Genomic DNA, 13,268 nt, shown 5'->3' with positions numbered 1-13,268 from the left:
GCCCCATTTTACAGATCAGAAATCCAGGGCCTTTGGAACTGCCTGACTCAAACCACAAACAGAACAGTGCCTTCTCTGTGCTGTAAAGATTGGTAAGCCAGCCTCACCTATATTTCTGTAAGGCCACTGACTCCTCTACTTCGTTGCTTAACTACAGGCTCATTCAATGTCAACTCACCTCATTGCCCGAAAGGTGGTACATCCTGGCTTCCTGAAGCAGCGGGAAGACCTCTGGGCACTGTCTGATAAGAGGATCTGCCTCCACTGTCTCCACAAAGTACCATGGGTCCAGAAGTGGCAGGCGTACATTCTCAAGGACATAGGGGAGCAAGCAGAGTCGTTCTGACTGTTTGTGCCGGACCCAACTCATCACAGTCTCAAACACCTGAGCCTCCTCGGTCACATAGAGGTCATCACTCTTCAAGATGTGGTACAGAGTGTCCACGGGAAGTTCGAGGAACTCCTCAGAGTTCAGAATCTGCACAAAGTTTTGAATGATGTAATTTTGAACCTGCTTCTTCAGACTGTCCAACGAGTGTGTATCTGCCAGCCTCAGTATTCCAACACAGTTTTCGGGGTTCAAGGCTTCTGTTAGGAAGCTGGCACAGGCATCCACCATCCGCAGGAACTAAGAGAACAGAAGGAAGCAAATCAGGCCAGAGAACCATCAGTCCACAGGAAGCCTTATCAGAAAGTTGTGTATGGTGGCAAAAAATGAGAAAAATCCAAAGGACTGACAGTAGAGGACCAGCTAAAGAAATTATATAGATTCTTATTTTTGACAACTCTGTAGTCATTAACACAACAAAAATGCTCATAATGTATTGAGTTTAAATATCTGTTCTCTAAATCTGATCAAGTCTCTCGATTTAATCAGCAATTTACAGGAAATATAATAGAAAGAGGAACATGTTAAATGGTACCATGGGGATATACAATCAACAAAATCTGGACTGTGAGAAACTTTATGGAACCAGTTCAGTTTCTTCAACAAATACAACTCAAGGGTAAATGAGAGAGAGAGGTGGGGAGGAGGAACTTAGAAATGAAGAGAGATGTAAGAGACACATCAACCTTGTGCAAAATCTGGACCTTGTTTGGATTAGTTTTCATTTTAAGTGTGATAATGATGTTGTGATTATATTTCAAAAAGAATCTTTGTGTTTTAGAGAGAGATATATACTAAAATTTTGCAGCTGAAATGAGAAGAGCACTTCACAAAATCATAGGTATATTATGATCCTATTTTTATTAAAAAATATAGAATATAGGTATAGAAAAAAGCATGAAGGATATACACCAAAATATTAACAGTTATTATATTTCACTGTGGCAGGTATTTTAGGACAATTTATGCTGCATTAACCTCCAAATCTCAGGCACTGACAAGAATAAATGATTATTTCTCACTCACATTACATGTCCAACAGAAGTCTTCATTCCAAGATCTAGAATGATAGAAAAGCCAGTCTTGTGACAGGAGAAAAAAGATGGCAGAGCCTTACTAGGCTCTTAAAATTTCAGCTCAGAAGTTGCACATGTCATTTCCACTCACACTTAATTGGCCACAGTAAATCACAGGGCAAAATTTGTTGCCAAAGCAAAAATAATCCTCCCATAGACACCGTCCCATAGGGATAGAAAGGGCAGATACTGTATATATACTGTAAGATATCACATTTTCTAATAAGACTCTGAGAATTTCCCTTACTTTTTTTTATATATTTTAAAAATCTTCTAAAATGAATAAGTAGCACTTTAGTAAGTTAAAAATTCATTTGTAAAATTATTGGTTTCCATGTCTTAGTTTTAAATTATCATCATCCTTATAAAAATATGAGCCCCTTATGCTTATATAGCACTTAACCACTTACAAAGCATTGTCATATCCATTATATTATTTATTATTCATTTTACAGATGAGGTGCCTCAGATGCATCAGCTTCTTTTTTTATTAAGTTGTTTTTTAAAAAAGATTTTATTTATATATTTGACCAAGGCAGTAAGAGAGGGAACACAAGCAGGGGGAGAGGGAGAGGGAGAAGCAGGCTTCCCGCTGAGCAAAGTGCCCAACACAGGGCTCGATCCCAGGACCCTGAGATCATGACCTGAGCCAAACGCAGATGCTTAACGACTAGGTCACCCAGGTGCCCTATTAAGTTTTTTATTTTAATCCCAATATAGTTAACATGCAATGTTATGTTAGTTTCAGGTGTACAATATTCAAATGCACCAGTTCATTCTTATTCACTGCTCTCTGGAGCTTAGCTCTGAACAAGTCCAAATTCCTATCCCCCCTCCTTGTCCCCTGGGTAAGTAAAAGGTCAAGTTCTCAGTGTTCTTGGGTTGATGAATTAATTAACAGGAGGGAAAGAGGAAGTCTGAGTAGAGAGAACCTGGTCTCTCCGGCAGGGAGGGCTGGTCTGAAGGCAGTGAGATAACCCAGTGAGAGTTTGGACGGACAGACCTGGATCAGATGGGGTGCAAACTGCAGAGGAGACGAGACGCTCCAGTGATGAACTGAGGGTAGCGGGGCAGTGGAGCAGGACTGGTCTCAGAGTAAGCCATATTAATTTAGGCTCTGGCCTTCACTCCAGAGCATTCTAGGAGACACACATCTCTGATTTTCTAATCAATCCCAATTGCAAGATATTATCTTTCCATGTCAGAACACTCATTCAAGCCATCAGTTTAGAAACATTGACTGAGTGTCAGTGAAATGCTGGAGAAGCTTGAATTCTGCTTCAGACTGCCTTGTCTGCTGGCCTTGGCCATTGCCTGCAATCTATTTCTCGCATGAGCAACTGTAGAAACGGTTGAGACTGAGAATTCTAACACCTGTTTTCTTGTTTGCAGATTTTCAGTTCAAAGAGTAAAAATGCACAACCGAGACCAAGTCTTGCTAGCCCTCAGAACTTGTCACCAGAGCCCTAAATGGCCCTGCCCACAGATGCCTATGAGCACTGAAATGGAACCCACTTTTGTGGAGGCCTCCAGTGCAAAGGGCAGGTACACTATTCCAGTGTTTGCGTGAGAAGATGATTAAATAGATTTTCTAAATATGTAAACTAGCCCTGGGAGGTCACCTAAAAACCTGGTAATAGCAGATGTCTCTGGGGAACAGGGGAACTGGTAGTTGGGGTCAGGGTAGAGAGAAAGACTTACTTATCTTTGATTTATTTATTTTTCATTATTTTTTAAAGATTTTATTTATTTATTTGACAGAGAGAACACGAGCAGGAGGAACGGCAGAAAGAGGGAAAAGCAGACTCCCCACTGAGCAGGGAGCCTGATGCAGGGCTCCATCACAGGACCCTGGATCATGACCTGAGCTGAAGGCAGGTGCTTAACCGACTGAGCCACCCAGGCGCCCCACTGTTCACCTATTTGTACTCCCTTGCTTTGAGTGCCATGTGATAGAATTCTCTATTTAAAATAGTTTCTCATAGAAACAAAGAAATAAAATAAAGTTTCTCATGAATGGAGAAAACACTAGAAAGCAACACATCAAAACGCTATCATGTTTATTTCAAATGCAGTGTTATAGATAAAGCAATTAATTTGTCTTTTAGACTTTGCTGTTTAGAACAAATGTTCTACATTGGGCATGAAGTTGCTATTTTATTTTATTTATTATTATTATGGTTTTTTAAGAAGGAGAGGGAGTACAGGAGCAGGAGAAGGGTACAGGGACAAAGGGAGAGGGAGAGAGAGAGAATCCCAAGCAGGCTCCACATCCAGTGTGGAGCCCAAAGTGGGGCACAATCCCATGACCCTGAGATCATGACCTGAACTGAAATCAAGAATTGGACACCCAACCAACTAAGCCACCAAGGCATCCAATATGATGTTTCTTTTAAAATCAGAAAAAATAAAATACTTCCTCATGATTTTCAAGTACACAATGAGAAAATAAAACAAAATGTAAAAAATAACACCCCCTATGAACCAGCCCCTTTATATTCCCAGATAATTTAATCCTTACAACACTATAGCTATTTATTGTCATTCCTGTTTTATAGATGAGGAAAGGAGATCCAGAGAAGTAAGGTAATTTCCTCAGAAATTTATAGCTAATAAGAGGTAGAGCTAAAATTTGAACCAGTCTTATCTAATTCCAAAAACGCATGTTTTTAGACCATTTCAAGCTACCTTAGGTCAAACTGTGTGCGCACAAATCAAGAACCTGGCAGATGTCAACCATGATTTGCACACCTCACCAAGGAGAGCTCCGATAATGTGATCTGCCCAAAAAAAGGCTTGGCCAACAAGGTGCTAATTTCTACCCCTGCTTGATGACAACTGATGAGCAAAGAAGGAAACCACGAAAGAGCTCACATTTGTGAGAAACATTGATCCAAAGTGTCGCTCCCCACCAAGAAACTGTTCATCCCTCTATTCACCCACCTGTTAATTTCTAGAATGTGTCCTGAACATCATTATGTAGTAGGCCATCAACTAGTGCTGGGAGTACAGAGCTGAGCAGAAAGAAACATAGCGCCTATGCTCATTGGACCTGACAGACCAATGGGGAAGGCAGACATTAATAATCAAATAATCACACAAGTATCAAACTATAAGTATGAGAAATGCATGTAACAAAGTTCAGGGATTCCATTGCCTAAAAGTGAAGACCTAGCCTTATTCTTACCCCTCAAGCCATGTACTGTCACCAGAACTCACCCTGATAGAACCCTTCCACAGTGAGACCTATCTGCTCACCTTACCCAAATATTTCTAAGCTCACCTGTCACAGTGCCTTTCTGTGCTCATGCTGCTTCATCAGCCTGGACCAGCTTTCTCCCTTATCACTATCTGTTAAAATCCTGCTCTCTCTGCCTAGGCAAGTTTTACTTCAGAGCTCCATTTTTTAAGAAAGGATTCAGGATGGTTCACCCTTTCAACTGAAAAGGCCCCTTTCAAGTTAACTTCAAAAAAAAAAAAAAATGGGGGATAAGAGTACCATGACCATCAACTTGTCTACATAGGGGTTATTTTATTCATTCAGAGTGTTAAATCTGGGACTGATGGATGGGCTCCAGAGTCTGTGAACCCCTATGATGGTGTACAAACATCTGTTTTCACATGTGTCAGTTTTCCCGAAATTGAGTTTACAGGAGACACTGAGTTGCTCTCTATTATCCATAAACCTGAGGACAAAGCCAGCACAAGAGGGAGAACCAGGCTGACAGAACCAGAGGGTCTTAACCAGACTGTGCTTTAAACCTTCTCTACCTCTGGATATTTTTAATTCTGGGTCAATACTTGCTTAAGAATAAAGGAAGAGAATGAATGAGGAGAGAAGAGAAAAGAAACAGAGAAATCCTATCCATTCGTGAGGTTCTTTCTCAAGAGCCACTTCCTCCTTCTCGGCTTCTCCAGTTGCCAACATGGAATCAGCTCCTCCCTCCTCACTGCTCCACTGGGCAAGTCACTTGCCCCTCTGTGGAGCACTGATTACATTTCTCCCTTGTACTATGGTCAAGCATCTCAAGGGCAGATTCTAGGTAGGTCATAGTTGTGTTTTATTTCCAAGAGCACCTAGCACAAATTCTACCAAAAGAAGGAAAAGAAAGAGAGAAGGAAAATAGTTTGGATACCCAGCATGCACCAAGATCTGTTAGATACTTTCCCATCCATTTTTTAATTTAATGAATGTTTTATTTTTTTAATGACTATTTTTACTTTATAAGTAATAACAAGGCCGGTATTTTATATATTATATATCTATATATAATACAAGGTTTTATTACTTATTTTTATAGTAATATAAAAATGTTATTACTTATTTTTATAGTAATATTACTAAAAATATACATATACACAGGCCCAAACCATTGCACAGAGGAAGAATCAGAGAATTCAAAGAGTTAAATACATTGCCTTAGGTCACACAGCCAGTAGGTGGTACAGATGGCACTCAAGGTCATGGCTAGCTCACTCATCTTACTGGCCTTTGCACTGCCTTTGTAACTGTCACAGTGTTGAGCTAACAAACTTCCAGGAGAGTCTGAAGAGGACTTAGGAGGACAAGAGTAGTGCAGATCTCCAAGTTGCCTACATTTCCCCCAAAATACTTCAAGAAAGTGCTTCAAGAAACACTTTCGAGCACGAGGGGTGTACAGCAGCATCCTAACCAGTGGTTGGGAAACTTATGATGTACAGGGCAGTCATGGGAACAAGAAATTGTTTTCTTTACAATATATATTGTAAATATAATTTATATTTATATAATTTATATTATATTTACTATATGTTGTAAATATATATTTATAAATAGATAATATTAATATTGATATTTATTAGTATTTAATTAAAATAAATAATTAAATTAATTGTATTTATTAATATTAGAATATGAATATATAAATATAAAACAATTTTTATGTTATTTATATTATATTTACAATATATATTGTAAATAAATAAATAAATAATATTGCAAATATATTGTAAATAAATATAAATAAATAAATAATATATTGTAAATAATAATTGTCAAATAAATAAATAAAATCTAAAAAACAATTTATATGTTATTTATATTATATTTACTATATATTGTATTTACAATATATATTTACAATATATATTATAAATATAATATAATATACATATATAATATATTGTTATTACAATAAATATAAATAACAATTTATATGTTATTTATATTATATTTACAATATATAGTAAAACAATATATATTGTTTTACATATAAATTGAAATTGTTTTCAATTTGAAATTGTTTTACATATATATTACATATATATTGTTTACATATAAATTGAAAACAATTATGTTATTTATATTATATTTACAATATATATTATAAATATAATATATTAATTATATATATATTGTAAATATAATATAAATAACATATAAATTGTTTTCTTTAGTCAAGATTACTTAGGATGTTAGCATAAATTTTCTTTCTCAGCCTGTCCCTATGACACATGAACTTGTTTATTAAAGCTGAGCTATGACAGATAATGGCAACAGACAGCCAACTTCCTGTTTGAGGGGACATGTGAGCAAAAGGTTACAGTCAGGCACCTGACTCTCGAAGAGGGAAACTAAAAATACAATCAAAGAAACCACTTGAGACATGGCTGCTGTTCCCATGAGAAGTCTCTGCCTCAGTGAGATTTTACCCCCTGCTCCCCAACTCCAGTGGCCCTCCTCTGCTTCCCTTCATGCTCTCCAGAATATGGGGTCTTAACAGATTTAACCAGTATAATTCCACACCTCCCAGAGGTGCCTTCAAATCAAGTGCAGAAAAACTGAACCCTATTTTGGCCCAAATAAGCAATTTCATTGACCACAGTCCCCAGATGACCTTACAGTTATTGCAAAGGGTATATATAGACATTGGTATTCTTACCTTCAAGTCCCAAGAAATCAGTGTTTGTGAAGAGTACATAATGTGTTGATGAGATTAATAAACCAAAATCAGGGGCCCTTGGGTGGTTCAGTGGGTTAAAGCCTCTGCCTTCGGCTCAGGCCCTGATCTCAGAGTCCTGGAATCGAGCCCTGCATGGGGCTCCTCTGCTCAGAGGAGGGAGCCTGCTTCCTCCTCTCTCTCTGCCTGCCTTCTCTGCCTACTTGTGATCTCTGTCAAATAAATAAACAAAATCTTAAAAAAAAAAATCACTTGAAATTGTTGTGATTTTTCAGTGAATTGTTTGTGAATTCACAATAAATCTTCTGTCACCATTTTTCTTCTCAGACAATAGTTATGAAAAGTAAAGTTGTTCTTCTATGGGGTGTGTACTGATGTCAAAGAGAGGTCTTCAGGGGTACCAGGCTGGCTCAGTCGGTTAAGTGTCTGACTGGATTTTGGCTCAGGTCATGATCTCAGGGCTATGAGATCAAGCCCCACATCCGGCTTCACACTGGGTATGGAGCTTACTTAAGATTCTCTCTCTGCTCCTCCTGCCCCCCCAAAAGAGGAGTCTTCATACTTAAAAACTGTAAATTACCACTGATCCTAATCTCCCATCCTTTCCCCTTTCCCTCTTTCTCAGGTATACATCTATTTTAGACCAATGGAAATATGTGTCCCCTACCCCCAGGATGTCCTCTGCTCCCTCCAAACTTTCAATCCTTGCTCTAGACTTTGCTGAGGGGTCGTCTGGTTCCTGGAAGCTATATGGGGTGGGCAGGAAAGGGAATAAGACTTGCAAAATGTGCTCACTAAGGTGGGGCAGTGCTGCGGGACTGACACAACTATAGAGGTAGACTGACCTCAGAAGTGGAATCAGAGGGAAAGGAAGGGGTGTGGGAAGTTTGGTCAAGATTCTGCCAACAGACAGCTACTAAAGTTTCAGAGGAACCAGTGGGGCCCCCAACAGGCCAGTAGCACACATGGGGGCAGGAGTACTACAATGGGCCATACTAACATTCAATGGGCCAGAGCCACAGCTGGAGAATCGTGACTCAGCCCAGGAACAGAATGAAGGCCAGGGAGGGACTAAATGGAATAACTGTGTCTGGGACATATTTGATCCTCAGGATATGGGTTATGTTGGGGGCTAGAGGGTGAGCGCAGAACTAGTAGGGCATCTAAGCAAAGCCAAATCCTGAGAAGCATGTCCATGAGCAGATAGCTGTAATAGAGAAGCAGATAGCTATAACAGAAGGTAGAGAAGGTGGAAACTTAAGTCTCAGCCTAAAGTTCTCTCTGCCTAGAATACATTTCCTCCAACCCAGCTGCAATGTGTCAAAATCCTACCCATTCTACCCATTCCTTCAGACCCAGAACTTTTTTCTACTCAGGCACTCTGCCCCAAGGTCTGACTGGATTGCTCTGTGGTTTGAAAGCACAGTGGAAATCCTTGCTTTTGAGGCTTTAGGTGTAGTGGTAGGTAGCAGGAATGGGAGTCAGAAGTTCTGGATTTAGGCCCCAGATCATAGCTTCAATCTTTGATGACCTGTTCTTTGATAAGCTGAACTCTCTGTGAGCCACAGTTTCCTCTTCTGGAAAGTGTTGAGAATAATAAAGCCCATATTGCAGTCTCACTGTGAGGGTACTCCCTGGCCAATCCACTCACAGAAATGTCAACATCAGATGGGATCATGTAGGGGAAGAATATGATAAATGATTAAATAAATGTGATCTATATTTATAACTTTTATCTTTATTTCCCTCTGATAGTTTCCTGTAAGTACCTTGCACATAGAGAATGGTTAGTAATTTGAGGTAATTAAATAGAAGTAAAAGTCAGAATCTGGTAGCAACATGGGTTTTCATTACAACTAAAACCGATATCTCACTTCCTAAATTTTAACAACCTACAGGCAACAATTAGGGCATTTCAGGCTTTCACATCCAGGGAAGGGGTAACAGGATAGACAAAAGAATACAATTTTGGTTTTTGAGTTTCTAAATACACTTTCAGTACTATAGTAGAAAAATAGTTTCAAAACTTCAATTAGTGGTAATAACTGGGCCCTTTGAATTGGAAAAGCCAGAATGCCAAAGAGTCTAGGCGTAAAGTTTATATCAAAGCAGTAGATACAGGAGAATGGATGACAATGAAGGAGCCATCTTTCCAACAACGATTCCCAGGACAGGAAGAAAGAGGAGAAAGAGCCTAGTAAAAGTGTGAAAAACAGGTAGGTCTCTGAGATGATCTCCCAACCCAGATCAAACTCTAGAGTAAGGGAGATGCAAAAAGCTCCTTAGAGGTTGTGGATGTGAGAGCAAAAGAATGTGTGCCTTGACTGCCGAAATGAAATCAGAAAAGCAGAAACCCAGTAGAGCAGCCACAGAAGAGAAGCTGGAAAGCATTGTTTCTAGACAAAGGGGGTCTATGGGAGTCGCTCCAAGTTCCCTATAGTTCCAGACTGGCACAGAGAGCAAATGGAAGTTTCTTGTGTGTCTTTGAGAGGGACACAGAAGTTGAAGAGAGGACTGGCAGACCTGAGGAGGCCTTCTAAATGGGACAAAGAATGCAAAGTGGCCCACAAAGATTGAGGGCCAGAACCTGGTGGGCCTGAGGATTTTCAGCTGATGGCAGAGGGTGAGGGTGTCAATGATCAGAGAGAGACTGATGAGAACACAGATGCTCCAGCAGGTTGCCAGCACGGACCAATGATGCAAATAACCACGGTAAGTCTGGGCCAGATGCCTCTTTCTACTATGTCCTGGCATTATGTAAACATCCCCTATAACTATATAAGCAACCCAGATTCTAAAGAAAGTGTTCTGGGATGCCAAGGATGTTCTGGAGCTTGATCTGGGTGGTGGTTACATGGTTGCAAACACATGTAAAAAATTAAAAAACCATATACTTAAGATGTGTACATTTTACTAAATGTAAGTTATACCTAAAAATCAAAGTCACCACTGAGATTAAACACAGAGCTGTAAAGACTAAAGAGACACAGCGTGGACAATACAGGCTCACTGTTGAGATGGGGACACCTGGCAGTCCCAAGTGTCCTAGTTACCCCAGAGGGAGATAGGCATGAGGGGTGGCAGCTGTGCCAATCTCACCCCCGACACATTTACAGGGCCCCACTGGTTCCCAGAATTTTCCACTGGGCAGCCCCCTCTGAGGCTGCTGATGCCCCAGCTGCCTTTAGGATCATGACTTGTTTTGGGCCTCACATCTAGGGATGGATGTGGTGTGTGCAGTGGAGAACACACAGGCTAGCATAAGCAGACAGGAGTGAAATTCAGGTTCCTCTCACATTAGACATGAAACCATGAACATTTAACTTTATATCACTGAATTTTATTTCTCCCATCTTTAAATTGGGGGTAAAAATACTGACCTCATTTTAAATGAAACAGTACAGGCAAGAGCTGCCACATAGTAAATGCTCTGAAAAGCACAACTATCACTGCCTGTGGACCAGGAAACTAACCCTAATGTCTTAACACTTACAGTGGCCACAAAGTAACACTGGTTGACAAAGAGGGTGTGTGGGGCATCAGTCAACAGATGGATTTTATCTAGATAGCAACAAAGAAATTGTTGGGCTGGTTTCCTTGCTTGGATCAACTGACTACTCTGATGTTGGGTCCATACAACCTGTGGGTCCCTGTCAATGACAACAGAGGTTCATCCATAACTTGCAATAATGAGACCTGCTTTTGCTAGGTGCCTGGCTCTTAGCAGGTACTTAAAAATAAGGCAGTTATTAGTATTAACCCGGGAATACTTCTTCCTCTACTTAAAGTTGGGAATGGGCTTCTTAGGGTCCTCTTAAAGCAAGTCAGACAATTTTTGAGGGGGTCTTGAGCAAATTCTGAGGCAGTCCACATATTCAGCTAATAATGAGCAAGAACAATGAATGCCTTCATTGATTCAACAAATATTTATGGACTATGATCCACATACTGAGTAAGCCAAGAACCCAACCCAGGCCACCAGGGTCAGCCTCTGACCACATGGCTACCTCATCTGTACAGATGTCAGCCCAAAGCGTGTTGTGGCTTGTCTCTCCTCAGGCTCAGGCCAGATGAAGAGGTTCCCACTCTGGCAGTCCCCTTTCCTTCCTCATGTCAGGCCTCAGGACACAACATGATCTCTTTTTGGCTTCTAAGCTCCTTCTTCTAACCAGCTGCTCTGTTATCTTATGCATCCTCTGTCCCAAAACTAAATGAGGGGTGAGCTGGTCTTCATGGCCTCACAACTTTTGCTGCCTGCTGACAAACTCATAAGCCCTTATTCTTTCATGAGTTTTTAATAATAAAAATGAAAGTAACAAATATGACAAAGTTCTCCAAACGAACGCAGCAGTTCTCTAAAACCGAAGACCCTTACCAAGTTCTTAGAGCCATTGTCCCACTCTACAGTCTCTATAGCTTCTAATTGCCTTGCTCATATAGAACTCAAGAGCCTGTAGTTCCAGCTAAGGCAAGTTCTTGGGGCCCCCAATAGATGACATTCATCTCAAAAACCCTTCCTTCCATGCAAAGGGTCACCCAGGCCTTTCCTCATAGGTGCTTCTCTTACTCTTACCTTTCTAGAAACTACTTGGAGAAAATGTATTTCTCCCATATTCACCAATAAATTATGGTTAGATTACTGCAAATTCCTTTTATGGGCAATTCATTCAGTATCTTCCCCACACTAACCTTCCTCCTGAAAGAAACTATCCCACCCTAGGCACAGCAGCTTGGACCAATGACAACTGACAATGGTAATGGTAACTGACCCCAGGGTTAGCTGTCTTCATGAGGCCAGCAACTCATGAAATTGCCTCACACAGAAAGCCCTTTTCATACAGCAATAGTGGTGACTGGCTGGGTCAACTGAAAGATCTCTTTCTAGACTGGGAAATTCTGCATAGAAGCAATCAATGGATAATAGCAAGAGAGCAGAAAAGAGAAGGAGAAAGTGAGAGAGCAGCTGAGCATCAGCAATGGTGTGACAACTAAAAACCTTTACCACCAGACAACTAAAAACCTTTACCATAAGATACTCTGATTCCCATCAATTTCAGTCCCACAAATGTGGTATTGGCCTCTGTGGATGTTCTAAAATAACAAGATAAAATGCCCATTCTGTCACTCTTTTCTCCACCTATAATTCTGTGTTAATTAAATATAGCACCAGACCAATTCATTCTACTAACCAAGTATCATATGAATATGATAAAACAAAACTTTAAACCATGGTCTCTTATAATCCTAATATGGGACAAAGCAAAGATTTGGGGATGGCATAGGAAAATGTTCTCACAGCTCAATATCAGCCCAGTTTATTCAAGGCACTAACTGTCCAAAGTAAAGTTAAAATTAATGTACAAATAATGGGAAGAAAATTCTATCCAGTATCTATAATGCGTCAGGCATTTTACAAATAGCATCTCATTAAATAACTCTCCCTAAAAGGTAGGTAAAAGTATTGTTATCATCCTAATTTTACAAATAAGAAAGCTGAGGCTCAGATGATCTAAGTAACCTGTCCACATCCACACAGCAAATAAATGACTGAACTGGAATTTAAACCCAGGTTCTGCCTGACTCCAGCACCCATGTTCTTTACACTCTACCACTCTGCCTTATAAGAGACCATTAAGATAACTCGACATGTTTCATTTTTCAGGAGACCCAAAAATTTTTTTGCAGCCACCAGAAAGGCTCTATTAAGGAGCACATGGGGGGCACCCGGGTGGCTCCGTGGGTTAAGCCTCTACGGCTCAGGTCATGATCCCAGGGTCCTGGGATCGAGCCCCGAATCAGGCTCTCTGCTCAGCGGGGAGCCTGCTTCCCCCTCTCTCTCTGCCTGCCTCTCTGCCTACTTGTGAT

General features: G+C 40.3%; 1 protein-coding gene across 1 annotated transcript in view; it reads right to left on the bottom strand.

The window, feature by feature from the left end:
* KLHL6 (kelch like family member 6) overlaps positions 1 to 13,268 on the bottom strand; it is a 55,996-nt gene that overhangs the window by 17,134 nt on the left and 25,594 nt on the right. The window contains exon 3 of the mRNA XM_059163354.1: positions 179 to 628. Coding sequence (XP_059019337.1) covers positions 179 to 628 — 450 coding nt within the window. The remainder of the gene's footprint in view (positions 1 to 178; positions 629 to 13,268) is intronic.

This window comes from Mustela lutreola, chromosome 2, assembly GCF_030435805.1.
Source record: "Mustela lutreola isolate mMusLut2 chromosome 2, mMusLut2.pri, whole genome shotgun sequence".
Lineage (NCBI taxonomy): Eukaryota > Metazoa > Chordata > Mammalia > Carnivora > Mustelidae > Mustela > Mustela lutreola.
The sequence above is the reverse complement of the archived record's forward strand: the minus strand, read 5'-3'. Positions and strand labels throughout refer to the sequence as shown.